This window comes from Fusarium poae, chromosome 4, assembly GCF_019609905.1.
Source record: "Fusarium poae strain DAOMC 252244 chromosome 4, whole genome shotgun sequence".
Taxonomy (NCBI): domain Eukaryota; kingdom Fungi; phylum Ascomycota; class Sordariomycetes; order Hypocreales; family Nectriaceae; genus Fusarium; species Fusarium poae.
Genome location: NC_058402.1, coordinates 2,128,297 through 2,155,300, shown reverse-complemented (window position 1 = coordinate 2,155,300; position 27,004 = coordinate 2,128,297). Strand labels below are relative to the sequence as shown.

Here is a 27,004-nt window from a genome sequence, read left to right as displayed (position 1 = left end):
TATCATCTCAATTCAAATCTGACCTGTATAAAGAAAGTACCGCATATATATCAGAAAACCTTGCGAGCATAGTGTTTTTGCAAAGGTTTTTCTTATTCGTTACTTTTTTCTTCCCACGCCTAAACTTAGCCGCCATGACTGTGACCAACGGCCGCAATGGGAACCCCTCCATGACCACAACCACCCTCCATAGGGCTGAAGAAGTAGACGATGTGAGACAAACATACTCAAACCATCAGACTTGATTGGCCGCTGACGTTGCACTTGCAGCTTATCAACGCCGTTCGTGGTCTCATCGTGCCTTACATTAAGGCCGCCGATGATGCTGCTGCAGACCGTGCTACTGGTGACATTACACCCGACTCATCCGGGGTAAAAGACAATGTCTTGGTGGACTTTCAAAAACCTGAGCAGCTTGCCCAGCGCCTCAAATTCTCTTTACCGAACCATGGACAAGGCAAAGATGGTCTGTTGGATATCATTCAACAAGTCCTAAAGAACAGTGTCAATACTTGGGATCAAGGCTTCCTCGATAAGCTTTATGCAAGCACGAATGCAGTAGGCGTCACCTTCAATCAATTTTGTTACATAAAATACATACTTATCAAGATATTAGGTTGGTGTGGTGTCAGACATGGTTCTGTCCGTCCTCAACACCAATGCAAGTCGTCAACGCCCGCTTCCCAAAACAAACAACTAACGCCGTCTAGCTGCATGTTTTCCAAGTCTCCCCTGCTCTCACCATCATTGAGAAGACAACAGCAAAGACGCTAGCTCATTTGTTTGGCTTCACCGGAGCACGAGCGGGTGGTATCTCCTGCCAGGGCGGAAGCTCTTCAAACCTGACTTCCCTCGTAGTTGCCCGCAACACTTTGTTCCCGGAGTGCAGAACTGAGGGCAACGGCAAGCATGATTTTGTTGTCTTTACAAGTGCGCACGGCCACTACTCGGTTGAAAAAAGTGCCATGATCTGCGGTATGGGCTCCAACAGCGTTTGGCCTGTTCCTGTGAACGAGGTCGGATGTATGAAGCCTGAGGCTCTTAGAGAGTTGGTTCTCAAGGCCAAGTCCGAGGGCAAGACACCCCTTTATGTCAACTCTACAGCAGGAACCACTGTTATGGGCTCATATGAGCCTTTCGAGGAGATCTCCAAAATTTGCAAGGAGTTTGGTCTCTGGATGCATATCGATGCTAGCTGGGGTGGCCCGGCTATCTTCTCCTCAAAGCACAAGTATAAGCTTAACGGAGCCCATCTTGCTGATTCGCTGACGGTAAACCCTCACAAGATGATGAACGTCCCTGTCACCTGTTCGTTCCTCCTGGGCCCCGACATGAGCATTTTCAACAAGGCCAACAGCACCGCTGCTGGCTACTTGTTCCATACTAACGACGGCGGTGACTTCTGGGATATTGCAGATCTGACACTGCAGTGTGGCCGTCGTGGCGACAGTCTCAAGCTCGCGTTGGCCTGGATCTACTACGGTGCGGCCGGTTTTGAGAAGCAAATCGATCACGCATTCGAGCAGGCTGCTTACCTAGCCAACCTCATCAAGCAAAGCGACAACTTTGTCCTTGTATCGCAAGATCCTCCTCCCTGTTTACAAATCTGCTTTTACAACACCCCTGGAGGAGTCCTGTCCGACAACAAGGAGGAGAACACCCTCCGAACTAAGACAATGGTTGAGAAGATGATTCTTAGAGGATACATGGTTGATTATGCACCGGGACCCAAGGGCAGCTTCTTCCGCGTTGTGGTCAACTGTCAGACCTTGACAGGAACCGTCGAAGGTCTTGTCAAGGGTCTCGAGGAAGTTGGATGCGAGTAGATAAATCATAGAATAAGATGATGATTGGGATAAAGAGGTGGGGAACTGGGGTATGTTCTTTGATTACTAGACTAGAGATAGACCACACGCCATCATGGCTTACAATTATTAAAGAAAGATGATTGTGAGAGCCCTTATAACTAGGGGGTAACACATAGATCTATAGTCCGTCACTTTTAGTTTTACTTTCGTATGTTTGTACACCATAACTCCTGGATAGATTACGCTTATCCTTACATTCGGGTCACTTCCATTTACTACAGTCATAGACAACTCGGCATGTGGGTTACCTAGGGTGTGCTTTTGAAGCTCGACAATTACACCCCACGACTTATTAAGTTGTTCATACCTTATCAAAGGGACTGGATACACAGAATCTATCAAGTAGTAATCGAATAACCACGAACCCGTCAAATTGGGGACTTTGTTTGAATATTTTCAGGTTATTCAGCAACTTACAGGGTAGCTTGCCCGATAAGCTTATCGGCCAGGCCCCACTGTTATATCTTTACCAGCCTTTCTTCAACGTCAAGAGCATCGCGTTCTCATCCTCACTTTCTGTTATCTTTTTTCTTTCTTTTTTTCTTTTTCACCACAATGCCGCCCAAACGTATGACAGCGAACCCGGCGAAGCCAGCGCGATATCGTGCTGGTAAACCCACGGGTGTAGAGTCCGATTCCGACTCTGACGCCAGCGAAAATGAAGAGCCCACTGAGCCAGCCCTCCCTCCACCACCAAAAGCGGCCAGCGCTGGGAAAATATCATCCAGTAACTTGGGGAAGGTCGACCTCGATGCGCGAAGAAAAGAAGCACAGGCTGCTGAGGAACGAAGAATCGCGAAAGAGAAGGCAGAGCGTTTGGCTGTCGAGGAGGGTTTCGTGACAGAGGAAGAGGAAGAGAGCGAGGAGGAAGAAGACGACGATGATGAGGAGGAAAGCGAATCAGAGGAGGAGAGCAGTGAGGACGAAGCACCACGGAGAAAGATGATGCAACTGAAGTTCGTACCGAAAAACAAAAGAGGAAACGGCAAGGACCCCGAGCAGGAGGCGGAAGAAGCACGACAAGCCGAGGAAGAGGCCCGCAAGAAAGCTGCCGACGAGCTAGTAGAAGAGCAGATCAAGAAAGACCTTGCCGCGCGCGCAGCAGGCAAAACACACTGGATAGATGACGATGCCGAAGCCTCAGATGTGGACACAACAGACGGGCTGGACCCGGAGGCTGAAGAAGCAGCCTGGCGCGTCCGCGAACTCAAGCGCTTGAAGCGTGCGCGCGCTGTCATCGAAGAGCGTGAAAAGGAACTCGCGGAAGTCGAGCGCCGAAGAAACCTAACAGAAGAAGAGCGACAAGCCGAAGACGAAGAATTCTTGGCGAAACAAAAGGAGGAGAAGGAGGGCAAAGGTACGATGGCCTTCAAGCAACGCTATCTGCACAAAGGTGCCTTCTACCAGGAAGAAATGAAGGAAGCTGGCTTGGACAAGCGAGATATAATGGGCAGCCGCATCCAAGACGACGTACGGAATCGGGAAGCCCTTCCAGAATATTTGCAGCTTCGCGACATGTCCAAGCTGGGACGCAAGGGTGGGACAAAATACAAGGATATGCGCACTGAAGATACAGGTCGATGGGGAGATATTGGAGATGGCAGAAGGAGAGGAGGTGGACGTTATGAAGACGACGACCGTTTCAGGCCAGACGACGATCGGTTCCGTCGCGATGAACGGAGCGCTGGCGGCGCAAATGCCATTCCTCTTGGCGACCGGAAGAGGGATGACCGACGGCACAGAGATGACAGACACAGTCGACCCAGATCGCGGTCAAGGTCAAGATCACCGCGGCACGATAGAGATAGAGACGATTACCGACGTCGCAAGAGAAGTACATCGCGCGATGATGAGCGTTACGACAGTGACAAGAGACGTAGGATGGACGACAGGTAGACACCATGGCCTGGTCTTAATATACTATTAATAATACCCCCAATCACAACTATTTGTGCCTCTGGTTTGATTTCTCTTTTACATATCTCGTTATATTACTCATAGCTTTGTACTTGTCTACCCCACTCTATATCCTGACAATCTCAACACGGGCACGTTCGAATATCTGGTGACTCGTCATCACATCGCCACTTCCACTAGACACCGCTGGAGGATATAATGTCATGCGTGCGTAGGTACCAGCGCCGCGACGCTTTGACAGATAACCAGGGTTAATGAGCAGGACACTTTCAACGACCTATGGTACAGTTAGTAAGATAAACTTGGAGATCGAATACAGTCATCATGTCATACCTTTGCAAAAGGAGGTAGCAAGCTAGGCACAACCATCACATCTGGCCTGACATTCACCATTTCGCCTAGCTCAAGATAGCTCAGATCTAGGACGGCACCAGTAGCCACACCGTCTTCTGTGCCGGTCTTGGGGAGCTTGGAACGATCTGTAGGGGGGAACAGGGGGAAATAGTGTCGCTGCTCAACAAGATATCGGCACAAGCGGCCCATAAGATCTGTACCGGGCTGCGGTCCGCCGCGGGATACAACCTCCTCTGACCGTAGTTGAGACAGGATATCCTGTGATGAAATACCAAGCACGACTTCGTTGATGGACAAAGTCATAGGGTTTGTGACGATGCGGACAGCTTTGGGGAGGCCGAGTTCCTTACGAGGGATGGTATCTTGAGGCCAGGAGACGTGTTTCGACAGGACATCTCGAACTGAAGGAACGAGGACAATGGTGATTTGAGGATTCGAGGACGCTAGACGGTTGAAAGCAGGGGCAACCAGGTACTTGAACACAGTCGACATAGTAGCCGTGTCAGGGTCAAAGTTTGCCTCTTCAGGAAGATCGAAATCACCAGTCGCAATGAGAGGGTGGTCGATATCGAGAAAAGGTCCTGTGAGGACAAGAGCATCTGCATAAGTATCGGCTGCTTGGCTGCAAAGCGCATGAAGAGGCTCGAAGTCAAGATTGTCGTCTGCTGTGTACGGACCAGAAGCATATAGAATGTTCAAAGGCGCAGGTTCTGAATCCTCTTCCATAGCATCTGGGCCACCTCGGAACTTTTCGCGATGGGCTTCGAGCGCAGAATTTGAAGAGGCAGCGCTGGGAAGGAGAGGCATATCAAGAATCTCCTTGACGAAGAACTCGTTTCCAGAGGCATTGGTTCCTCGGAAAGCAACGATCTGACCAGGGAAGAAGCTCCACGAGCGAATGCTGTCCATCTTCAAAGGCACTCGCAAGCCCATTCCTGTCCGTCTTGAAGTCTCCAGTACCATCGATGCAGCATTGAGCTTACCCTCTTGTGAATCAGATGCAATCCGTCCAACAGCGACAACTTCAGTAGTGCTTTGCGCTGCAGCACTTCCAAACTCGCTCTCATCAATCTTGTGATGTTGCTGGACAAGGGCCATAAAGTTATCAATCCGATCGTCAAGGATTTCACTGGCTTCGGAAAGCTTCATAGCCAATGGCTTGTATCCCAGCTTCTTCTGGTCTGAGGCGGCTGTGAGTTTCACTCGAGGCTCGGAGAAGGGCGCAATTGGTGGTTCGGCTGCATTGAGGCGGTCGTTGAGGATCTCTATAGCCTCTCCTGGGTTGGCTCGATCGCTAAAGGATGTAGGTCTATGTTTAGTTAGTATATTGTGTGCAAAAAGGAGGTTTGTGAACGTACGGGAGACCATTTAGGGATTTAAGCTGATCGTTCATCCCCTTCGCCGGTGAGCTCGTTGACCCTTTTGGTGTATCCGGCTTCTTCTTGATCGCACTTCCTCCCGAAGCACCTCGATTCAACTTGGACCCAGAAGCTGGTGTACTAGGAACAAGCCCATCGAGCATGCCAAAGACATCTCCGCCCTTGTTTCCGCCCCTGGGCGCACTGGCAACCTTCCTTTCCGTCTTGACCTGAACTTTTCGGTGGCTGTTTTCGAGCTCGTCCTGGATACTCTGCTTCAGATTGCGTAGAGTCTCAAGATTCAAATCTTGAGCATCGATATCGAGCTTTATGCAATACGACTCCCACTTGAAGAAGAGATCCTCGGCTGACAAGCCGTGCAGGCGCATGATGGACTCCAGCTCGCTGAGGACATCAGGCTCAAGCGGCTTGTTGGGGGAGAAGCGGTCTTGGATTTCGGCGTCGGCCATTTTGGGCGACAATAGATATAGTGGGAGGTGAACGGTAACGGAGTGTGATTTTGACACAATATAGTGTCGTATCTTGCGTTGAAGAAGATCGTCTTGAGCTGGTTAGAATGTTTGGAGGGGCCTGAAAGTGGGCGCGAGTAGACGCGTCGTATCACAGGTAACTGAAATTCCGAGCGCGTTAAGTGGGTGGGCGATAAGATCACAGTGCAAGTCGGGTCATTAGTAGATTGTTATACAATCGGTTTTTAGAGTCAACCACAACATAATCAAGTCATATAGTTTTATTAACCATTTATTGCACCATTCCCCTGAAAATCGCTTCTAAACTACCAAGGTATCGTATCGTGTCCGTAATCGGAACAGCAATCGCTGTCGCTTCCGTATCTTTATAAATCCACCAAACGCCGTCTACTTGTTCAAATCAAACATCCAGTTCCGTCATGCTCATGGTGTACCTGTTGACCAACAGAGCTGTAAAAACACTCAAAACACGCTTTCATAAAACTGCTGTTACTTTTCCTTCTCGGCTGTGGTCTTGTCCTTTTCAGTACTACCCCATTCAGCCCAGACATTATCCGAACCTCCATACGAGAAAGACATGGGGCTATCTTTTGTTGGGGAACTTTGTGTCATGCTATCGACGCCGAGGAAGTTGCCAAACTCGAGCAAGCTGGAAGGGTCCGCCTCGAGTAATGGGAGACTGGAAAAGTCAAAGTTTGTGCTGTTCAAATCAAAGTTCGGTTCGGATAGTAATTGTGTGATAGTTCTGCTCAAGGGAGTGTCGAGAACGTTATCGAGTTTGTTTTCAAGGTTCAGCCGCGGGCTGCGCCTAACGCTCGCAGGGCTTTTGGTTGGCGTTCGTTGCAGTAGCGCTTGTTGACTAGGAGACAACATATCTCTCACTGATCGAAGAGAACGTGAAACGCTCCGTGATACGCTCCGTGTTATGGGACGGTGACTGGGCGTCGGACGAGTCGGTGTCTTAAACAGTGCTGAGTCCGTGTCAATCTTGGATTTGGGTGGCGGTGTGGAAGGGCGAGCAGGGCTGTTAAACAGCGCCTCGATATCATCATCAAGATGTCCACCGTTGTAAGTCTCGAATGTCATGTTTTCTTTGCCAACAGCTTCCTTATTGTGTCGGCCGTCGTTTATCTTGGCCGTGTTTACGTTCAATTCTCCCAAAGTCTTTTGTGCCCCCTCCTTACGCGGAGAAGGGAAAAGTAGGCGTCGCGTGCATCCGAGCTCCTCATCAAGGTCCATTTCGATCGGGCTTTCGGCTGTTCCAGTACCCCTAGAAACTCTGGAATGCGTTGACCCCGGAACTGAGTGGCTCATGTCCTTAACATGCCGTCCATCATCCGCCAACAAGTTAAGCATACTGCCCATGACCACATCCCCATTGACCTCTGTTTCCATCGAGCCGACATCAAACTGCTTAGGAGATGATTGTTGGATTGGGGCAAGGGGATCTGTAGCAGGATACACTTGTGAGGTGAGAGCAGGAGCAGACACAGATGTACTCTTAGTACGAGATCGTTTCGCCTGCGAATCAGGGCCTGCAGACGATCGCTTCTTTCGACTTTGTCCCAGATGCCCAAAGGCATTATCCCATTTGTCTTGAGGTCGGTGGTTGTGATATTTGGCAATCCAGATACCGCATGGATTGCAGAGGAGCTTTTCCGACCATTTGCTGCGATCGTCGTCAAAGCCAAGTGTTTTCTTGATAAGCCGATGAGATAAGGGCTTTTTGTCCTCATCGCGTTTCAGGATTTCAATGGCGGTAACTCTCCCGGGCTTTTCTGAATATTCCACATACTCTGGAATTCCGTCATGTTCCTGGACCCAAATCTTGCGCCAAGTAGGAGTTTCAATTGCGCCGCAGTTGGTACAGAACGGAGGCATTTCGCCAGCTGCAATTGCTGACTCAAGTCGTTGTTTGATCGAATGCTTCTTCACTTGGTTCTTGTTGGACTTGTAAGGGGGAGACGAGGGCATTGGAGGGAAGTCGCTCTGCGGGAAAGTAGCCTCCGGGAGAGTAGGCAGAAGATTGGTGACCAGAGATGTCTCTGATGGCCCGATAGGGTCACTGGCAGAAGCCATTGCGTGAATGCTAACCGCTTTGGAGCGGCGAAGGCAATCTGGAATCTCTGTTGAAGCACGAGGCTCAACAGTCATGGACTGGGAGAGCGAGGATGGCCCAAGAGGCTCGCTGGCTGGCACAGCAGGCAAAGCTAAGACTCCCACAGACTGTGAGCGACCGAGCTGTCGCGGTGCTCGTGACTTGGGTCTGGCATTGCCAGCACTTGATTTTGAAGAAGATAAGGATCCTTGAGTAGATTGGTTAGTATCGGTTGAAGTGATAGGCTCAGAAGAACTTGAGACCGCGCGCACTAATTCAAAAAGTGCATCCTCTCCCACAGGCCGAGCCGGCTGCTCGGTTTGAGGTTGAGTCACAGTTGCTGGCGAGGATGCAGACACAGGTGCTGGGCTGTTCTTCTCGGGAGCGTCTGTGGTAGGAGGGGGCGTTGGAGCGAGCGTTGGAGGCTGGGGTTGGGTTGAAGGTCGTTTTTGAGGAGGGTTTCGAGCCGGTCGAGGTTTAGGAATCTTCTTTGCCGTAACAGGTTCCGATGGAGGAGGGCCAGCGGGGGTCGACGTTGGTTGAGGTGTGTTGAAATTCTGGATGTGGACGAGGCCCTGACCGTCAGGGCCATCCTGGATACGAAAAACTTGAGTTGGGATCCCAGTGCTGTCAATGTCTTCCATCACTTGCTGAGGTCTGTGCTGGCGGAACTGGCTCTCTTTGGCTGGTTGTAAAATAGGTTCATCAAATAAATCGTCGGTCTCATTGTCCATGAAACTCGATGTTTGCCGTTGCAGTGACGGCATTGGAGGCAAGACAGGACTGGAAGGGGGTGGACTAGATCGCATGAAGGATGCTGTCGGTGGTAATGGAGGAGATGAGCGCATGTCTTGAGGGCTGTCCTCTGAGAAAGTTGGGGTTTCGACAGGTGATTCAGGAGAGCGACCGTCCTCTTGACTTGGTGACAAGGCACGAAGAGGCCTTGGGGGAATCTGGTTGCTCAAAGCAGCACCTAATTCCTTCCTCATCGATGACTCCCTCCGAGGCTTCGGTCCTTTTGGGCCACCCTGAGCAGGGCCACCAATAGGTCCTCTATCTGGGACGGGTGTAGGAGCTCGGGGAACTTCCTGTAGATGATTCCCGGCCACCGCTTCATTGCTTGCAACAGGACGGAAATTTCGAAGTGAGCCAGCGGTACTAGCGGTGACACGAAGGGATTCCGGACCAGAAGTGAAGGGATTTGGGGCAGCCTTCTCAACTCTGGTTGGCTTGGCCCTTTTTGGAGCAGGCCCTGAACCACCATCCTCACCCTCTGTGCCATCTTCGTATCCAGATGTGTTTCCCTCGGTAGGTTTCTTTCGTGGTCTACCACGGGGCCGACCCGTTGGCGCTTTCTTTCGAGAGTTCCTGCTTGAGGGCCTGGATTTTGGGTTTGTTGTGGTTGCTCCGGTGACAGGCATAGGGGCTATTCGCTGGATATCTGGTCCGGAGTTGGCCTGCTCCATGGTTTGACCGACAAATGAATTTCTTCTTTCGTTTATGCTAGACATTGGTCCTACTTGGGACAGGGCAGGTGAAGCTACCCGTGACACTTGTCCGGTGTGTCCAAAGTTTGGGTTTGATTGCATAAAAGAGGTCCATTCCGCACCGGGGGTCATGCAACCTTCAGCAGGCTTTGCTGGTTGTAATGTAACAGGCTGCAGAGGAATCTGCTGCATATCCATCGGGTGCATATCAATGGCCTGTTCAGGCCTCAGAACCCTACCTGCGGCAGAAAACTTGAGTTTGACCTCGAGTGTCTCACGGTTTCCTCCACCAAAGACAGCAAGGACATTTTTGGTGACCCGTCCAGTGATCATCTTGGGGAGCTGGGCCATCCAGTCACAACGCATAGAGTCCAGTGCCCACGATAACATGCCTTGACCGACTAAAGGAGTATCTGGTTCCGAGTAATCGAGTGCGTAGATTGTGAAGTCGCTTTCGCCGTCTTGGCTCGAAAGTTCGGGGCTGCATTCTGTGACTGCCTGCAAACAGGCTCGTAGGTCGACGACGCCGATTGAATTAGTGTCATCGAGGGGAACTGTCTGGACGTAGAGTGTTTGTGCTGATCGAGCCAAGCAATTGATTTTGGCCTCCTTATCGAAGGTATAATGCACCTTGACTGCACATCAAGTTAGCGAGGCCACAACCGAACGCAGTGATTTTGCATACGACCCATAGGTCTCACTTGGACACCCGATTCATGAAGCTCGTTGTTTTGCTGCGTTATCTGACCAATCTGATGGCAGCCGCCTTGGGAGGCATTGGGTGTTTGTGATGCCATGGCGATGGTTCCCCGGAGGGAAGAGGTCAGAGATGGCCGTCAAGGCGTCAATTGCTATCAACCTCGTATATGTTAAAAGATGGTGTACTCGGTGTGCGAAGAGGGCTGGGTTCAAGAGGAGAGTCGAGAAGGAAAGAAGCAAGCAAGCAAGCGAGATGCGAAGTAAAACAGTGGAGATTACAATGATGAGTGCTCCGTAGTGGGGAGGATCAATGCTTCAACTCGTTGGCCGGGACGTGATGTGATCTATTCAAATCCGGGTGGCGGGCGTCATGTTCGTGACGCGCTTTGAACCGCCAAAAGTCGCGTCGTGAAGCAGGGTGGGTCGAGTTTAAGTGCCTGCCGATCTAGATGCGCGCTGGCTAGACAACGCGAAGCGAAGAAAAAAAAAAGAAGCGAGAGATGGAAAGGGGAAGATGGTCAAGGTGATTTAGATCTTGGATATGTCTGGAGATAAAAAGAGATATTGGTATCAAACCTAGGATTTTTAACAATACAAAAGACACAATATCTTGTGTAGTCGTATTGTGCTGCAGTAATCAAGGTCGTGTTAGATCTTGGTAGCACTACACTGCATTGCCTGTACCTGAGAGATGGAGGGCCGGCGTATCACTCTAGTGGTTGATGCGTCCAAGACCCCGTCCAAGACCCCTGTGGGTTTCTTTGGTCTTAGTGGCTGCAGATATGGTGACGTGAGTTAGAGTAGCCCACTTCTCGGTCGATGGTGGGGGTAGACGGCAGATAGACCCACCTATTCCGGCGCGGAGCCCGTCCCGTGTTTCTCAAGTTCCGTGTCTGAACTCTCACGTGACGGTGTTCTAGTTTGTTTGTTTGATTGTCGCACTTCTGAAACGGTACGTATCTTTCTGGTTGTTCATCAACTGGAGTCTTTTCTCAGACCCTTTTGCTTTGGCCAACTTGACAATTGCCGACCTGGCTTTGATGACGGAAAAATCGGTCAAGAAAGTGAAAAGAGAAGGGAACGAAAGATGTCTTGTCTCTCTTTCTAAACTCTTCATGTGGCGGGACTCTGTCCCTTTTATATTCTCAACAATAGCCTGAGGTCATCTTTGGCTTCCTACCTACGCGAGCTACCAGGTCATCCTATAACTACCTAGATACTGAGTCTCAATGACTCTCTTTTGAGCCAACGCCCGCTTTGACTTGGCTTTTCTCCTTTCTTTATCCCCTCTGCTGTTATCTCCGTCTGTATAACTCAAGTTGGTGTTTTCCCTTAGTAGGTAGGTTGCCAATACCCACTCTACCCTCCATTACCATAGTACTCATCTGCCCCTCCTTAGCAATCCCTCTGTTGAATGTTTCTCCAAAACATGAGGCTTTCCAGCGGTCGCTTGATGTCTCATCATCTCAAATATTGCGGTTTTCATCTCCACCCCCACCCGCGTTGTTTTATTCGTCGCTTTCTCACCGATGAACACATTCACGATAATCTGTCAACCCATGAAGAAGTTTTACCGTCATCAACAAATTCCATCAACATTTATTGACATTGTCTTCATATCATCACATTTCCACCTATCAACACACGCACCACGTATTTTACATCTCGTAACGACTTCTATTGTTTACAAAATTTCCAAAAAATAATTGCCAGCATATGTAGAATTACAGTTTGCTTCCAGGCGCAACCTCATCCTTCACCCACACAGCCTTGCCCTTGTCGTTCACCACGGTCTTGCGATCGATGATCTCCGCAACAATTTCAGAGATGCCTTGGCGACCGCTGCGCGACGCTACAATCTTGTTGGCTAGCTCTTCCCGAGTGCAAGTGCCCTTTGAAAGAACCTTTTCAATCTCCTTTTCTGTAGGCACACCAAACTCCTGGTAAGGGTGCTCCTTGTAAGTACGGTCGGTGAAGAGCTCGAGCTCCTTGGTCGAGTCGTATTCGAAGAAGGGCTTGGCTACGTTGGTGCCGCCGATGTCCGCAAGAGACCTGGGATCCCACATGGCTTCATCCTTCCTGATGAGCAACGCCGATACGCCCTCAGTAAAATCGGGATGCTGCATGAACTTGGTAGCAATCTGGTGTTCCCTCTTGAAAGTTTCGGCGATATCCCACTCGCCACCAATACGCATCTGGCGGAGAGCTACATGCAAGGCTGTGGGTGATTTCTGGTGCAGGGCCTTCAGTTGCTGCTGCGCCCACTCCTTAGTAGAAGGATCATTCTCTGCTTCCAAGGCAGCAATAATTTCGCTGATCGTGTGCCTGTTGAAGCATCGATCGATCGCCTGGCGAATTTGACCTGCTAATTGTATGGGCTGGTCATGAGGAAGACCTGTGCAGAATTCCTCAAGAGTCTGGTTAATGAGTGCCAGGCGTTCAGGCAGAGTATCGCTGTCCTGGAACCGTAATTCAGCCAGGCGTGCCTCAAGATCTGGCAAGCTGGTCGAGTCAAGGTAGTGCGTGGCGATGCCGGCGTAGAAGACGTTAGGTCCTCGGAGTTGGGCGCTGGTCAGCGCAAGATAGGTTCCGATGGATCCGTTCATTCGAGGGAGGAAAAAAGAGGCACCGACGTCGGGGAAAAATCCGATACCTGTTTCGGGCATGGCGAAGATGGTTTTCTCGGTTGCGATTCTGAAAGGAGCGTGAGCACTCAGACCAACACCACCACCCATGGTGATGCCATCCATAAAAGCGATGTAGGGTTTTTTGTATGTCGCAATATAGTGGTCGAGTTTGTATTCAAGAGCAAAGTATGCAGCCGACTTCTTCCATCCCTCCTCACCTCCCTGGTTGAGTTCTGCAAGTGTGGCGACGTCACCCCCGGCGCAAAGGGCCTTTGGACCAGCACCCTTCAAAACAACAACATTAGCGAGATCTGACTTTTCCCATTCGACCAATCTAGGCACGATCTTTCGGATCATTGAAGAATTGAGAGAGTTGAGCTTCTTCTGTCGGTTGAGCATAATGGTTCGCAGGCCATATTTGCTCGCGAAGACCACATCGTCATCTTCATCTCCCTCTTTTGGCCTGATACGGGTCGCCTCAGACGATAGCTGCGAGAATTCCAATTAGTTTTATACAGTTAAATTGAAGGCCTATTCACTCACCGGTCGAGCACCGAGCGAGGAGCTCAAGAGCTTTTCTTGCTGAACCATATTGAAGCTTCTTGGCAAGCTTCGACTTGTAATATTAGCTGCAGCACCAGCTCGGGATGCAAAAGTTCGAAACGACATTATATTAAATGAAGAATTGGTGATGCACACATGCGATCGACATGCGCATCAAGGACAGGAACGAGGGGGGGTATAATATGATGTGCCTTAGAGTCTTGTCCGAGGTCCGCGGCAATGCTTTTTCCAACCTCCGAATCAAACCGCCCCAAAACCAAAATTGATAGCAGCCACACTTTCGATAGTGGGATGGTTTCATGCTAAGTCAGGAACTGCGTCGCCTGACCTATCATGGACCAGAGAACCTTGACCCACCAGTACGTCCAATCAGACACGTCCTACTCCAATCGTCAACTTTTCGAGCTCTCTGAGCTTCAGCCTTGCGCGCCGCAATACAACATCTCATAACCACCAAACAAACCATCAAGATGTCGGACACTAAGATTCAGTACGCCTTGATGCACCTCAAAAAAACTTGCCCAATAATACTAACAGGCTATTCAGGGAGCTTCTTGGCAAGCCGCGATCCGATCTCACGTACGTGTCCACCGATAATTGCCATCTTTCCAGCCCCACGACAGGTCAACGATTGCTAACATGCTATACAGCGAGTACGAGATCGCCCAACTCGAAGAGTACGAGTTCTCTGCCGGCCCTCTCTCCATCCTCCAGACTGCTGTGAGATCACACGTCCAAGTTCTTATCTCCATCCGCAACAACCGCAAACTCCTTGCGCGCGTCAAGGCATTCGACCGACACTGCAACATGGTTCTCGAGAACGTCAAGGAAATGTGGACAGAGACTCCCCGATTAGCTGGCGGAAAGAAGGGCAGACCAGTCAACAAGGATCGATTCATCAGCAAGATGTACGTTTCACATACGCCTACAAACCCCTTTCCCGAAAGGCGGTGACACTAAATTCTGGTACTGGTTGCTGACTTTATTATAGGTTTTTGCGAGGCGACAGCGTTATTCTGGTTCTCCTAAGCTAATTTTACTTTACCGCATGATCTTGGAGGGTTGAGGACTTGATTTTGAGAATGGGATATTTTGTATGTCTTACGGGCAAGGCTCACAGGGACTCCATAGGCGTTGAAAACATGATGAATTTGCGCATATAATTCTTCCTCATTACAATGTGCCTATAACACTCCAACAATATTATCATTCTGCGATTGCTCAGTTTCCACTCGTATATGTCGTCAATGTTTCGGCTGCAACTGAAAGCGTGCACCATCTAACCACTTAGACCAAGGAAGAAGCTGGCCAGCCCCCAAGCACCAGGATCGGGAACCTCCTGATATCCACTGCCTCCGATATAGACGGTCCGGCCCAAGCTAGCTTGCATACCCTTGGTTTTGTTGGTCCCTTCCAAGGCTGCCTCGGCTGCCTTCTTGACGTCTCCCGTCTGGTTCAACGTTTCCACAAAGGGGTGGAGAGCGTCGACCAGAGTACGGTCGCCTGGGCGAGCGGGCGTGTACCTGGCTAGAGCATCGCTGCTCTTCTTGAGGGCTTTGGCCCAAAGCTCAGGGGACGCATTGCCTGGCGCCAGCTCTCGAAGGGCCTTGACCAGGGCGTTCAGAAAGATGGCATACAGAGCACCCGAGGTTCCATCCATGGCAGTTTCCACGATGGTGACGATGCGAGCGAGGTCCACAACAACATCACCAGTGAGCGGGCGCTGTTCAATATGTTTGAGAATCGCTGCATCGTGTCAGTATGTCGGTGCCATCCAGAGCTGGTGAGACTTACCTTCAGCACCTCGCTTCAATCCAATGCCGCAGTCGCCATCCCCAACAACAGTATCATAACGCGTGACTTCGGGCTCGGCATCAATGACTTTTTGGAGTGCATTCTTTAATGATGCTTGCGCGGTACCTGCATCCGTCACAAGATCACTAGGCTTAATATCCTCGGTCGCACTAACACGATCCGTTCTTGTGCTGGTGTTTTTGGCCTCCCAAGTGCTAGTTTTGATAGGCGCGGACCAGCCGACGACTTCGCTCGAGGCATCAAGCAACTCAACCATGCTCGGTGCGTCAAAATCGGGGGCCACCACATTAAGGAGAGAAATGCTGAAACCAAGACCGTTGAGACTGGTCATGTAGGTGCCGCTGAGTACTCTGACGGGACGAATATTGTACTTGGACTCAAGCTGGCTCGCAACCTCTGCTGTGATACCACCCATCTCGAGAACACTGACTCCTCCCAAATTGTTGATCATAAGGATGACTTCTTTAGAGTTGACGTTGACGAAGGCTCTGTCTTTGTCGCTCGTGTCTAGCAGTTGTTGGAGCATTTTAGTTACTAGATCAGGCAACTCGACCTTTTCGCGTCCCGAACCAGGTTCGTTATGAATGCCCATTCCCAATTCTACTTCGTCTGCTTCAAGACTTGCCTCTGAATCGACCTTGCGACCGGGAACATGGACATGCTCAAGACTGGCGCCAACGCTGACAAGGTTGTCTGCAGTTAGCTGGGCATATTTGGTTACCTGTTCCAGAGGCTTCCCTAGAGCAGCGAGGGCACCTGAGATCTTGTGTACGAGAACGGTGCCAGCGATTCCACGACGGCCAACCTTTCCAGCCTTCGCACGGCCAACTCCAACATCATCGCCTACAACGACCATTTCAACGTCAAGTCCTGCAGCTTTGCCTTTTTCAACGGCCATGCCAAAGTTGAGGACATCGCCAGTGTAGTTCATTACAGTGACCAATACACCTTGGGACGTATCAACGCGAGAAGTGATGGCTGCGCGTATCTGCTCTGCTGAAGGGGAGGCAAAGATGGTACCAGCTACAGCAGCGGAGAGCATGCCTTGGCCGACCATTCCTGCAAAAGAGGGCTCATGGCCAGAGCCGCCGCCAGAGATGATGGATACTTGGGGTTTGGCATTGGAATCAGGACGACGGTATATGACTTTGAATTCTGGATCTAGAGCAACGGATGGGTTTGTGAGAGTGAGACTGTGGAGAGCTGAGGAGACAAGGTGGGTTGGATCGTTAACAAAGTGTTTGGTTGACATGATGATATTTATGTGAATAGATAGATGGTCAACCAGATTATAGAGAAGCGAGGGATATTAGATGTTGGGTTATCAATTATGTTCTTGTCTTTGGGTATTTGAGACCTTTTTAAGTATCCTTTGCCAAGATAATTTCCATCAACTGATGATCAAGTCGAACCAAATCAAATCAGGTGAGGTTCTGTTTGGCTGTAATGGACGAAGGATGAAGCTTCGAGTGGGGGAATCGCGGGGTTTGGAGGCGGGGTTTGAGAAGCGTGAGGAGTTGAAGCCGGGGGTACGGGACTTGACACGGCAGGAATCGTCCATTGCGGGTTATGCTTGATTGTCATCTGTTGAGGATGCCTGGTTCTTTGCCCACTGTAATGACATGTGGTGGTTTAGTCTGGTTATCATTAGACTAGATGAGAGGCTATTGATGGAGTCGTTGAGATGCATGTGAATCTTTATGGATATTGTTACATAAACGAGGTAACATCTACAAAATCAAATCCGATTCATATAGTAAGTAGTTGTGGAAATAAATCTCAGAATAACAAAGGTTGTCCCGTGGCAAGTGATCAAATTGATATCAGTTTGTACTAAGCCAGTGAGTGAGTGACTGTACAAATTGTTTCGTATATGTCTGTCGATCACGAGCTATGTTGATATGGATCACGATGATTACCTCTCCTTGAAACCGCGGCTTTAAGCTTGAAAACAAAGCTCGTTATGGATAAAAGGGCTCCTCATCCCGTAACGTTTACGCGGCCACAAGCGTGCGTACCTGCGTGCGTGTTAGTCTAGCGGAAGCTTTAGGTTACAAAAATAAACAACCTCAACGTGGGATATGAGTAGCACAAGCTGACCTACTAATTTCGTCTCTTCAATTCCTACGGAAAATGGCCAACTTTTCCGATACCCTGCGGGTGGTTAGATATAAAGTGCTCAAGGCAAAGCAGGGCTAGACGGGCAGGGGAGCAGGGATGAAAGCCCCATTAATACAGTATTTTTTAAACAGTGTTCCAGAAGGGACTTGAGTAGTTTTTACTCCGGGAATAACTTTGAAGAAATGGGCATCACTTGAGAGCAAATTAAACTGGTATTCCGGTTTCCGGCTTGGCTGAATTCGCTTAATGGATCTCGTCTTTTACTTCAACTAATAACTAGGTACTAAATCGACCGGGTATTTGATTATTGCACCTGCCTGACTTTATGTTTATAGATACACATGAATAAATCGCCATCTCATCAGTCTCGGCCGAATTAAAGCAGATGCTCCATAGTTCACAGTTCCCAACCCGCTCTTCAGATCATGCAATAAAAGGGATCGAGACGATTATTGGATCATGCACTTTCGCGGAGCCGCATTTATTTTGTACATAGGTAACCAACAGGAACTCTACAGTATATACACTGGGACGATCATAATTACTAACCTACCTACCAACTACTACTGTATTGTCAAGACTGTGACTTGCGCGTCTCCCTCTCCTCTGCTGCATGTATGTAGCAAAGACTGCAACTCGTCTCTTGATTTGGATTTCTCGTCTGTGCTGCTTACTACCTATGTAGTAGTTATTATTATGCTGTACCTAGAATAAAATCCCCCTGACGATCCACCATCCTCTGGTAGGAGTCAGGACCCATTCTACCAGTTCGCTACATGTGCATAGCCCCAAGACGATGCATCGTCAGCCAATTATCCTGATTGATGGATTCCTTCATGGGCAGTTTCATTTCCAAAGGACCTTTCGCTTTCCACATCATCTGTAGGTGGAGCCTTGTTGACGTATCGCCGAACATCATACAAGGTATCGATGTCAATCAATGTCAGTGCTTACAGGGTCAAAAAACGGGGTGACCCGAGTCCTCTCTCCCCTTGCCCAGTTTTTACAAGAAAGAGCAGGATCCTTTTCTCTCTCTCTTTTCCATATACCCATTTCTTCTTGTAAAGTCGATTCATTCATTCATTCTTGCTGTAATTGTTTCGTCCCTCTTTTGTTAATCTACCCGCTTGCAATCTATCGTCCCTTCAAACTATTATCTTGGCATCACGTATAAGCGGAAACAACTCTCGATCTGGTCTTGGCATTCAACAGGGTCTAATTCGTCTATTCCTCGTTCCCGTCTTGGTATTATTCGAGCATTTTGGTCAAGTTGCCAAGATGCGATCGCTGCTCCAAACGACTACTGCCGTCCTTGGTTGGACGGTAGCAGCAAATGCATACGATCTGACAATAGATGATAAGAGTAAGTTTCTCATATTAAGAAGAGATGGCATATACTAACAGTCATCAGAATCGGTCGAGAGTGCAGCCGGCAAGGCGGCCAAGGGCTTGACAAGTTGGTATACAGGAATGAACCCAGGCGATACACCAGGAAATCTGCCAGATCCTTACTACTGTAACTATCCCACCATCATCAACTGAACATAACGATATACTGACTCTCGAAAGGGTGGGAGGCTGGAGCCATGTTTGGTACTCTAGTTGATTACTGGTGGCTCACAGGAGACGACAAATACAACGCCATCACGAAACAAGCCATGATCCACCAGGCTGGGACAGACGGTGACTACATGCCCGACAACCAAACTATGACAGAAGGAAACGACGATCAAGGCTTCTGGGCTATGGCCGCAATGTCAGCAGCGGAGCACCAATTCCCAGACCCCCCTGACGACGTCCCTGGATGGCTCGCGCAAGCACAAGCCGTCTTCAACGAATACGTCAGTCGCTGGGATGACGAGTATTGCGGTGGTGGAATGCGCTGGCAGATCTTCAAGTGGAACACCGGTTACGACTACAAAAACGCCATCTCCAACGGCTGCTTCTTCAACATCGCCTCTCGCCTGGCGCTGTACACGGGCAACGACACTTATGCAGACTGGGCCGAAAAGGTTTGGGACTGGCACACCAAGGCCGGAGTTGTCACCTCCAAGTTTGAAGTTCTTGACGGTGTTCATATCGGCGAGTCCAAGTCCGCAGTTTGCGACGATATCGACAAGACGCAGTGGTCCTACAACACCGGTATCTTCCTTCACGGCGCTGCCACTCTATACAACCTCACTTCAGCCGATAAGTGGAAGAAGCGCACCGACGGCCTTCTCGACGACGTCTTCAACAAGTTTGTCAAGAACGAGATCATCTACGAACAGTTTTGTGAACCGCATAAGCAGTGCAGTCAGGATCAGCAGAGTTTCAAGGGATATCTCGCCCGATGGTTGGCTGCCACCACACAACTATACCCAGCTACCAACGACAAGATCATAAAGCTCCTCAAAACAAGTGCCCAGGCCGCTGCCAAGGTCTGCACTGGCTCTGGAGAAGGCTACAAGGGCCCTGCCGGCACAGCATGCGGCTTCTCTTGGACAACCGACACTTTCGATGGCTCTGTTGGTGTAGGACCCCAGATGAATGCCCTCTCCATTTTCATGTACACTCTCGTTGAGGGTGCGAAGGGACCCGTCACATCCAAGACTGGAGGAACCTCCAAGGGTGACCCTGGTGGTGGTAACACTGATGCCAACGATGACGATGGAACGCCCAAGAGAAAGGAAATCACTGGAGCCGATAGGGCTGGTGCTGGGATCTTGACGTTCCTCTTCGTGGCTGGTGTTATTGGAGGTGTTTCTTTCCTTGTTCTCGACTTTTAGACATATTGTGCTACAAGTTAGCTACAAGTTAGCTATAGGTATGGCGTTGTGGGAGGGTTTGTGATATTTTTGCATTACTGGGCGTTATGAATTCTTAAGAACTTGGATACCTTTATTTATACTTGATCTGAAATGAATCTTAAGCAAATGATTATTTCGACATCCTATCGATTTGGACATCCTTTTGCGATTCTGTCATGACTGCCTACCTAGTAGGGTGAGTGACTATCCATCGAAGTTAACTTGCATGTGAGCAAACTCAACTGAAGCATACCAGCCCCCCTTAAGAAGGAATATAATTACACCAAGTATATAGACCTGGCTGTTACATGCTAAGACGAAATTGATTTTGATTTATAAGAAGTTGTTGCTTTAACAACACTTCCGTTTTTCTATAATTATACCATACATGCTCTGTTGCCATTTTCGAATACTAGATACGAATACTATTAGTCTATGGAAGTAAGGCGTCTGGCAATCTAATATTTTCACTGTAATCTTCAGTCTGGTTATCGAGGCCATCACTCAAACATTACGTCTCCTTCGAATTCCCCTGCTCATCCCTCGACATTCTCGCATACTGCGTCTTCAGCGCCGGCACATCAGCACTGACAAGGGTGTTCATCCACCTTTCATCCTCCTCGCCCACTGGCGTCGTCCTCACTGTTGCGCGGCCCATCATCACAGGGTGGCAATTGACGTATATGTTCTCATATGCCCGCGCAGGAACGGAATACGTCTCGTGGAATATCCCAACATGCTTCGGCTTTGTCTTGCTCATATAATCCCACGCCTTCCGGTGAATATCTCCATGGGCGAAGCGGTGTAGACCCTCGATGTCGCGAAAGTAATAGATGATGAGAAGAGTGTTGTTACTGCTGCGTTCATCGCCTCGCCAGCTTGAACTTGTGAGCAGCCCGTATTCATCTCGATGTGACTCTAGATCCTCTGTCATTGCCGAGAAGTACTTTCCTATCTGGCTCATGCCTGGTGCGGCGAGACCAAGGGGGTGATTTGCCTGGATACCGAGATGGAAGACCACAACAGAATTCGCTCCTGGTTTAGAACCGAACGTTCCGGACGAGAAGGGTAATTGCGCAGTCGCCCGGCCAGGTATGATAGCTTCATCATACTCGTTGGGGTTTGTGCTTCGTACTTGTATGAGAGTGGTAATGATAGAGTTGAGCAGGACGGCTGCTGATGGTATGATTGCCAAACGGAGAGGAAGAATGGCACACAAAGCTACTTGTATGAATGACCCAACGGCGATTGTAACTTGAGGTTTAAAACAATCTTTGAGCATAAACTGCATCGTGTTAGGAAACAAGTCCAACATGAAGATGGTATGTCCAACTGTCACTTACAGCTCTCTCACTTTTTGAGGGGAACTTGAGGGGATTAAAAGCCGGGTTCAGCTTTGGCTGGAACTCTGCGTTCTTCATTATGATAATGTGTGTCTCGAAGAGTGTATATACGGTTGTAAGGATGTGTTGATAACTTGTGACTGAAGACTGAACACCTCCCAAAATTGACAAGATATCATTCGAACTATATAGTGATTTCTGTTCAATGACGAACTGAACTATTGCGGATGAATCAAGGCATTCCCCGCGAGCGAATGCGAAAAAGCGCAAAGAAACAATAAGACCAATCACCTGCATGGCTATTCCCCAAACCAGACACTTGGCTGTAGTGGCTTACTCGCATACTCGCACTCGCTTAAGTCTCGGATACGTATCTACCAATGTAGTTTCTCATGAGTTGACTTAGTACATTGGTAGGTCTGGGTCACTGAAAGGATTCTTGTTCTTATTAGAGCCGGAGCGGCCTCGATTTCTCTCCGAATCTTGAGTTCTATTACTAAAGTCGATTCCTAGACACGAACATCGGGCTTCTTGTTTCACCGCTCCTATAATCGGGTTCTTCCAGTGGTGCCTGCATGGTGGGTACTCAAAGCTAGTAAACTTAGTCCTACCAGATCAATCTTGATTCAAGTTGATAAATCGTATATCAGAAGCACTTCGAATGTATGTATCTTGCTGGGTAGGTATGTATCTACCAAGTGATGTTCTCCACTCTTGGACATCTGTTGTACCTACGCCCGAAACTCATATTTATTAGTGTTTCTCCACTGCCGGCTGCCCTAGCAACGCATCGATTTAATCTTTGATTGACGCAAGACACGCCAAGGACTCGATCTAAGATGAGAGATAATCCTGGAACGAACTACTAATAAGCGTTTGACCTTTCAGGAGTGGAGATGCTTTTACCGAGAGTCTGTCTCTTGTAAAGTGAAATTGTCTTGTGTTGAGGGTAAAAGTCAACCAAAAGTCTTGTTAACAGAAATGTTACAGAGGGTTAGAGTGATAAATATTGAATATAAGCTGAATTGACTTAGAATGCGACGATTTTGTAGTCGTCACTCATGAGTATCGTCTCCCTATCGTAATCCCAACACCAGGAAACCAAATTACAGCTCCGTCAGTGTAGCGCGCGTGCGGCCCAGAACATCTAAGGGCATCACAGACCTGTTATTGCCTCAAACTTCCATCGGCTTGAGCCGATAGTCCCGGTTCACGATAGTACATTCACAAGTATCACAGATTTCTGTCCAACTTTTTCCTTTCCAGAAGATATTCTTCAAAACATGTCATGAAGAAACGGTAAAGCACGTTGATGAGTTCCCCCTCCTTGTTCGCCGATACAGAGCAACGGAGGGAGCCATGCCCGATGAGATTGAACAAGTCACATTCATCTCAAGCGTTGAAGCGATATACCCCAAGTGGGTTGGTCTTGTGAGATTCGCTCAACGCATCTCAGGACCGGTGATGGAAACTGAACAACGCCAGAACGACCTCATGGATGAATCGAAGCGACTTCAACGGGCGAAGAAGACTCGTTGGCGATGGTGGACCAGAATGAGGAGCGGTGGGAAGAGTAGATGGAGTGAAGGCGGGAAAGATCGACATGCGAGGCGTTGTGAGCGGGAGGCGAAGGCACAACTGCAGGTGTGGGAGCAACTGAACAATCAAGGCGCAGAGGAGGCGTTGTCCTAGGATAAGATGCTGCTCGGTGGAAAGAAGCATGGGGCATCTGCACTGGAACGTCGACAGCGGGCGTGTTATATGACTGGTGGGAAGCAGGAGGAGGGAGCGGCATGCCAGTAGGCTTGGGGGAAGTACATAACTACCCGTGTCTCATGACTGCACGCCTGCGTGGACCTTTGCAACTGAAACCCCTGCCTCTGCTTCTAGGCATGTAAGGCATGTACTAGAACGGCCTGCTGCATACCGCCCCCGCCCGCTCCCCTCCGCGTAGGTGGCAGATAATCCAAGCAAATGCCTCGAGAACCTGTACACAAGCCATAAGACAAAAAACAAAAACAAACAGACAGTCCCGAGCAAGCAGAAAACATATAGCTCTTACAAATCGCAGTTCAAACAAGTCCCCAAAAGTGCCAACAAACTCAAAAGCCAATGTTGGCCATTCAAGTAAACTCGTCCTGGCAAGCATTCTTTTTCTTCTCTTCTTATTGTTCATCGTGAAATAGCGGTCTGTGATACCGAATCTGTGTACGCCTGGCCGTTTTATGTAAAGTAATTTTGTGAAAATCGCTTCAAATATGTATGTTCAACATAGTCTAGATGTGTTGGGGAAACTCGGAGGAAATCCATTAGGCGGTGTTTTCTTGAGCTTGTGACTGGTGAGGATAGTTGGGGTCGGTGAGGGACTTTTCCCACTCGTCCATCAGGTTCGTCGCTGTACGCTTGAGATTGCTGGGCGAGAATTGGTTGACAATATTGGGCAGAAGCTCCTCAAGTTTGGGGGACAGGAGAGGAGTTTCGTAACCGGACTTCTTCTTGCTAAACAAAAGTTAGTATTGCCGCACAAACAACGTCAAATTTAATGCCAATAATCACTTACGAGGGCGAGTCCGCAGGTTCTCCCTCGTCCGAAGTAGCAGACATATCGTCCAGTCCACTACTGCCAATAGTAGAGCCGCTCCAACGAGACGTCTTAGAGGACGAAGCCGGGGACTCCCAATTAGACCAGTCATTGTCATCCATCGAGTCGAATCCAAGAGGTTGCCAAGAGAAAGACTTGTTCTTCGATTTGGTTTTACTCCGTGCAGGCATCTCGGGGCGAGTTTTTGACGCTGTTGTCGTCGTTTGTGATCGTGTCTCTGAGCGCTCTGTGGTCTCAGAGTTGTTGTGGGGTGGCTCAAACACTGTGCTTACTTTGGGTCGAAGTGGGCGATTCGCTCGGACCGTATCCTGGGTTCGGGACGTTTCGCTGCGGTCGCTGACACTGTTGGAGCGAACGGGCTGGCCGTTGATAGGTTCGTCCCCAACAGTAATTTGACGTATGTCCTCGACAAAAGCTCTGAGGCCCAGTTTAAAGTCCTCGACAATTTGAGCGGCACCCGGGACGTTTTGTTGTGTGCGTGGCTGCCATGAGGCACGCTTATTCAAATGAGGGTTTGTTAATTGAGCGGTCCTGCGCTCTATTGAAGGTAATTTGACCTGCTCGTGCTCGTGATCGCGGTCATGGTATAATGAGAAACCTCCGTCTGGCTTCGCCGGCGACAGCAGAGACAGGGTTCTTGTATGTCCACCGCGAAGGACCCTTCTTCGATTGGGACTCGTTGCACCCGTCTGCTGCAATAATCTTCGGCGGTCCGACTCGGCGCTTCGCCTCACCGAGGAGCCATCGGTATCTGAAGGTAGAATTGGGCTGCGGTATGCCTCAACGGGGATGGGATCACCCCTCTTTTCTTGTGTCGTCCACTTCTTCTTTAGTGAAGTCAATTCCGCCTCAGCACGAGACAGCTCCTCCCTTAATTCTAGCACACGTCTCTCTTGGGCGGCAATGGCAATGATGAACTCATTTGCGCCAGCCGGTGAGGCGATGCCGGAGTCAATTGGGGTCGGAGGAACTGATGACATGGCGGAAGAGGTTGGTGTTGGTCGGGAAGGGTCGCTCGTAGGGGGTGCAATTGGGAGCGTCAAGGAAAGTCGGTTGACCTGACGGTTCATGCTGGATACACTAGATTTCGCACGAGTGTGGCCACGTCTGTAAGAGATAGTTTCGTCTCTTTGAGGCGGAGGGGGAATTCCTCCCACTGAACTCATGCTGCCGTGGCGGTTATGTGAAGCGAGGTTACGAGCAGGAACGTATCTAGGATTGACAGAGGCAGCGACAGCGGTAGTTGTGGTTGAAGAAATGGTCGAATCAGGGGCAGTCTCAGAATTCGAGCTGGAGGTGGTGGGTATAACAAAGTCTGCTGGCAGACGGTCGGCAACAGAGCAGCGTCGACGGATAGCTTGTTGCGAGTCCATGTCCATTGACTTGTAGGGATCCAAGGTCAAGGGATGGATATAGGTATTGTATGATAGGGAGTGGAGGCCGAGAACTCGTCGGCGTTTATGCAAATGAGTGGCTGGAGCTCTTTGGGCTCTGCGGCGCCGCAATCTAGCAGCAGCGACAGCAGCAACAGCGGCCCTGGCAGTGAGCGCTCTATAGTGTGTCTGTGTCAGGCGGCGGTGATCATCGAAGAGAGCGGACGAGCAACGATGGACAAGGCAAAGTTGAAAGAGAAAACCGGGCATCAGAATAAGGAGGGAGAGGCGAGTCGGAAGTGGGTTGTGGGAGGTCCTAGTCGTGTATCAAGTTTCGCATGGGGTATGGCGCGAGCCGGGGTGGGTTGATTTCAGTGGACCGTCGGTCAATGCTCAGTGGTTGTTGTCGAAAATAGAGCCCTGGAGGCGCCCAGTAGCACGATCCTAGATCCCCTAACTTGGGAAGACGTTGACCGATTGCTTAACTTAGCACACGACAGGACACCTGGACTGGGACTGAACTGGGGGGCGGTTCTCAGGAGAATAGGAGTACCATTGGTAGGTACAGTAGCTGGGGCTCGGCAAGGCGCAGGAACGTAGCGAAATAGGAAGTCAGGGACGATATGAGGCTTGCTGGGGTTGGCTGAGAGTGTCGGTAGGAAATTGATAGATCCCAGTAAGGGACGAGGCGACGTTAAGCGGATGGGGCGGATTGGTGTACCTAATGATGATAAGGAGCCGTTGAGATGGAAAAGGTGAATCAATTACCGTGGGGAAGTAAGACTGTTTGGGATGATGTTGGTAAGGTTAAAATGAGAGTAATTGAAAGGAGTGCTGATAACAATAAGGATAATGTTAAATTCGTAATGAGCGAATATCTCTGATCAGATATTTGTGGGATACAGATATGGAATGTCGTAAAACAAAAAAAACAATAGGACGTTTGGGTGCTGTCAATACAGCAAATAATCAATCTGTAGTAGCAATTCTGGAAGACGGAGACCCTGGTAGGCGTGGAGAGATGCCGACAAGCGAAGAGTCCTGTAATTGACGATGTAATGCGTGCGTGTACAATGGATATTTCGGGGCATGAACTTGGATCATGAATATGAATTGCAAGTGCTACTTTAACAGGGTATGGGAAATGGAACTGGGACCTGCTTTGTTTACATATGCTGTTCGTAATTCAAAATGGGCCCTCGCAACACCATGGGAACTGACCCAAAGAACTGCGATTTGACGGCCCAATCCGCAAGTCTCACTTAATGCTGTGAGCAATCGCACCACCTGACCTGCTCTGCCTTGTTTGTGCGGGCTGGTCGGGCAAGCTCAACGGTTTGCTGCAGTGGATCATGTCCTCGGGTTGAGTCACGGACAACTACATATCAATACTGCTTCTCATTTCATCCCGTCTTTTTGTACTCTTCTTGTTCCTCCCGACTTTTCCGTCTTCTTCGTCTTGACAACGGATAGAGCCTCGACGCCTAAACTACTGCAG

General features: G+C 49.4%; 11 protein-coding genes across 11 annotated transcripts; 4 read left to right on the top strand and 7 right to left on the bottom strand.

Annotated features, from left to right (window-relative positions):
* Positions 1-134: 134 nt before the first annotated feature.
* Positions 135-1,826, top strand: FPOAC1_010781 (uncharacterized protein; the record flags this gene model as incomplete). The annotated part of the gene is made up of 3 exons (XM_044855170.1): positions 135-212; positions 271-558; positions 711-1,826. The coding sequence occupies 3 exons, from the start codon at positions 135-137 to the stop codon at positions 1,824-1,826; spliced, it is 1,482 nt and encodes a 493-aa protein (XP_044702483.1).
* Positions 1,827-2,423: 597 nt separating this feature from the next.
* On the top strand, positions 2,424-3,764 carry FPOAC1_010780 (uncharacterized protein; the record flags this gene model as incomplete). Its single annotated transcript, XM_044855169.1, has 1 exon — positions 2,424-3,764. The coding sequence occupies one exon, from the start codon at positions 2,424-2,426 to the stop codon at positions 3,762-3,764; it is 1,341 nt and encodes a 446-aa protein (XP_044702482.1).
* Positions 3,765-3,891: 127 nt separating this feature from the next.
* FPOAC1_010779 (uncharacterized protein) lies at positions 3,892-5,967 on the bottom strand (the record flags this gene model as incomplete). Its single annotated transcript, XM_044855168.1, has 3 exons — positions 3,892-4,062; positions 4,119-5,448; positions 5,498-5,967. 3 exons carry the CDS (start codon positions 5,965-5,967, stop codon positions 3,892-3,894), a joined length of 1,971 nt encoding a protein of 656 aa, XP_044702481.1.
* Positions 5,968-6,477: 510 nt separating this feature from the next.
* On the bottom strand, positions 6,478-10,370 carry FPOAC1_010778 (uncharacterized protein; the record flags this gene model as incomplete). Its single annotated transcript, XM_044855167.1, has 2 exons — positions 6,478-10,208; positions 10,259-10,370. 2 exons carry the CDS (start codon positions 10,368-10,370, stop codon positions 6,478-6,480), a joined length of 3,843 nt encoding a protein of 1,280 aa, XP_044702480.1.
* A 1,626-nt stretch (positions 10,371-11,996) lies between these two features.
* FPOAC1_010777 (uncharacterized protein) lies at positions 11,997-13,490 on the bottom strand (the record flags this gene model as incomplete). The annotated part of the gene is made up of 2 exons (XM_044855166.1): positions 11,997-13,388; positions 13,443-13,490. 2 exons carry the CDS (start codon positions 13,488-13,490, stop codon positions 11,997-11,999), a joined length of 1,440 nt encoding a protein of 479 aa, XP_044702479.1.
* Positions 13,491-13,933: 443 nt separating this feature from the next.
* Positions 13,934-14,497, top strand: SMD2 (mRNA splicing protein; the record flags this gene model as incomplete). Its single annotated transcript, XM_044855165.1, has 4 exons — positions 13,934-13,953; positions 14,010-14,042; positions 14,114-14,371; positions 14,455-14,497. The coding sequence occupies 4 exons, from the start codon at positions 13,934-13,936 to the stop codon at positions 14,495-14,497; spliced, it is 354 nt and encodes a 117-aa protein (XP_044702478.1).
* A 245-nt stretch (positions 14,498-14,742) lies between these two features.
* Positions 14,743-16,530, bottom strand: FPOAC1_010775 (uncharacterized protein; the record flags this gene model as incomplete). Its single annotated transcript, XM_044855164.1, has 2 exons — positions 14,743-15,209; positions 15,258-16,530. 2 exons carry the CDS (start codon positions 16,528-16,530, stop codon positions 14,743-14,745), a joined length of 1,740 nt encoding a protein of 579 aa, XP_044702477.1.
* A 2,147-nt stretch (positions 16,531-18,677) lies between these two features.
* Positions 18,678-20,167, top strand: FPOAC1_010774 (uncharacterized protein; the record flags this gene model as incomplete). The annotated part of the gene is made up of 3 exons (XM_044855163.1): positions 18,678-18,762; positions 18,811-18,915; positions 18,969-20,167. The coding sequence occupies 3 exons, from the start codon at positions 18,678-18,680 to the stop codon at positions 20,165-20,167; spliced, it is 1,389 nt and encodes a 462-aa protein (XP_044702476.1).
* Positions 20,168-20,699: 532 nt separating this feature from the next.
* On the bottom strand, positions 20,700-21,609 carry FPOAC1_010773 (uncharacterized protein; the record flags this gene model as incomplete). The annotated part of the gene is made up of 2 exons (XM_044855162.1): positions 20,700-21,473; positions 21,532-21,609. 2 exons carry the CDS (start codon positions 21,607-21,609, stop codon positions 20,700-20,702), a joined length of 852 nt encoding a protein of 283 aa, XP_044702475.1.
* Positions 21,610-23,023: 1,414 nt separating this feature from the next.
* FPOAC1_010772 (uncharacterized protein) lies at positions 23,024-23,326 on the bottom strand (the record flags this gene model as incomplete). Its single annotated transcript, XM_044855161.1, has 1 exon — positions 23,024-23,326. One exon carries the CDS (start codon positions 23,324-23,326, stop codon positions 23,024-23,026), a length of 303 nt encoding a protein of 100 aa, XP_044702474.1.
* Positions 23,327-23,840: 514 nt separating this feature from the next.
* On the bottom strand, positions 23,841-25,512 carry FPOAC1_010771 (uncharacterized protein; the record flags this gene model as incomplete). The annotated part of the gene is made up of 2 exons (XM_044855160.1): positions 23,841-24,030; positions 24,092-25,512. The coding sequence occupies 2 exons, from the start codon at positions 25,510-25,512 to the stop codon at positions 23,841-23,843; spliced, it is 1,611 nt and encodes a 536-aa protein (XP_044702473.1).
* Positions 25,513-27,004: the final 1,492 nt, after the last annotated feature.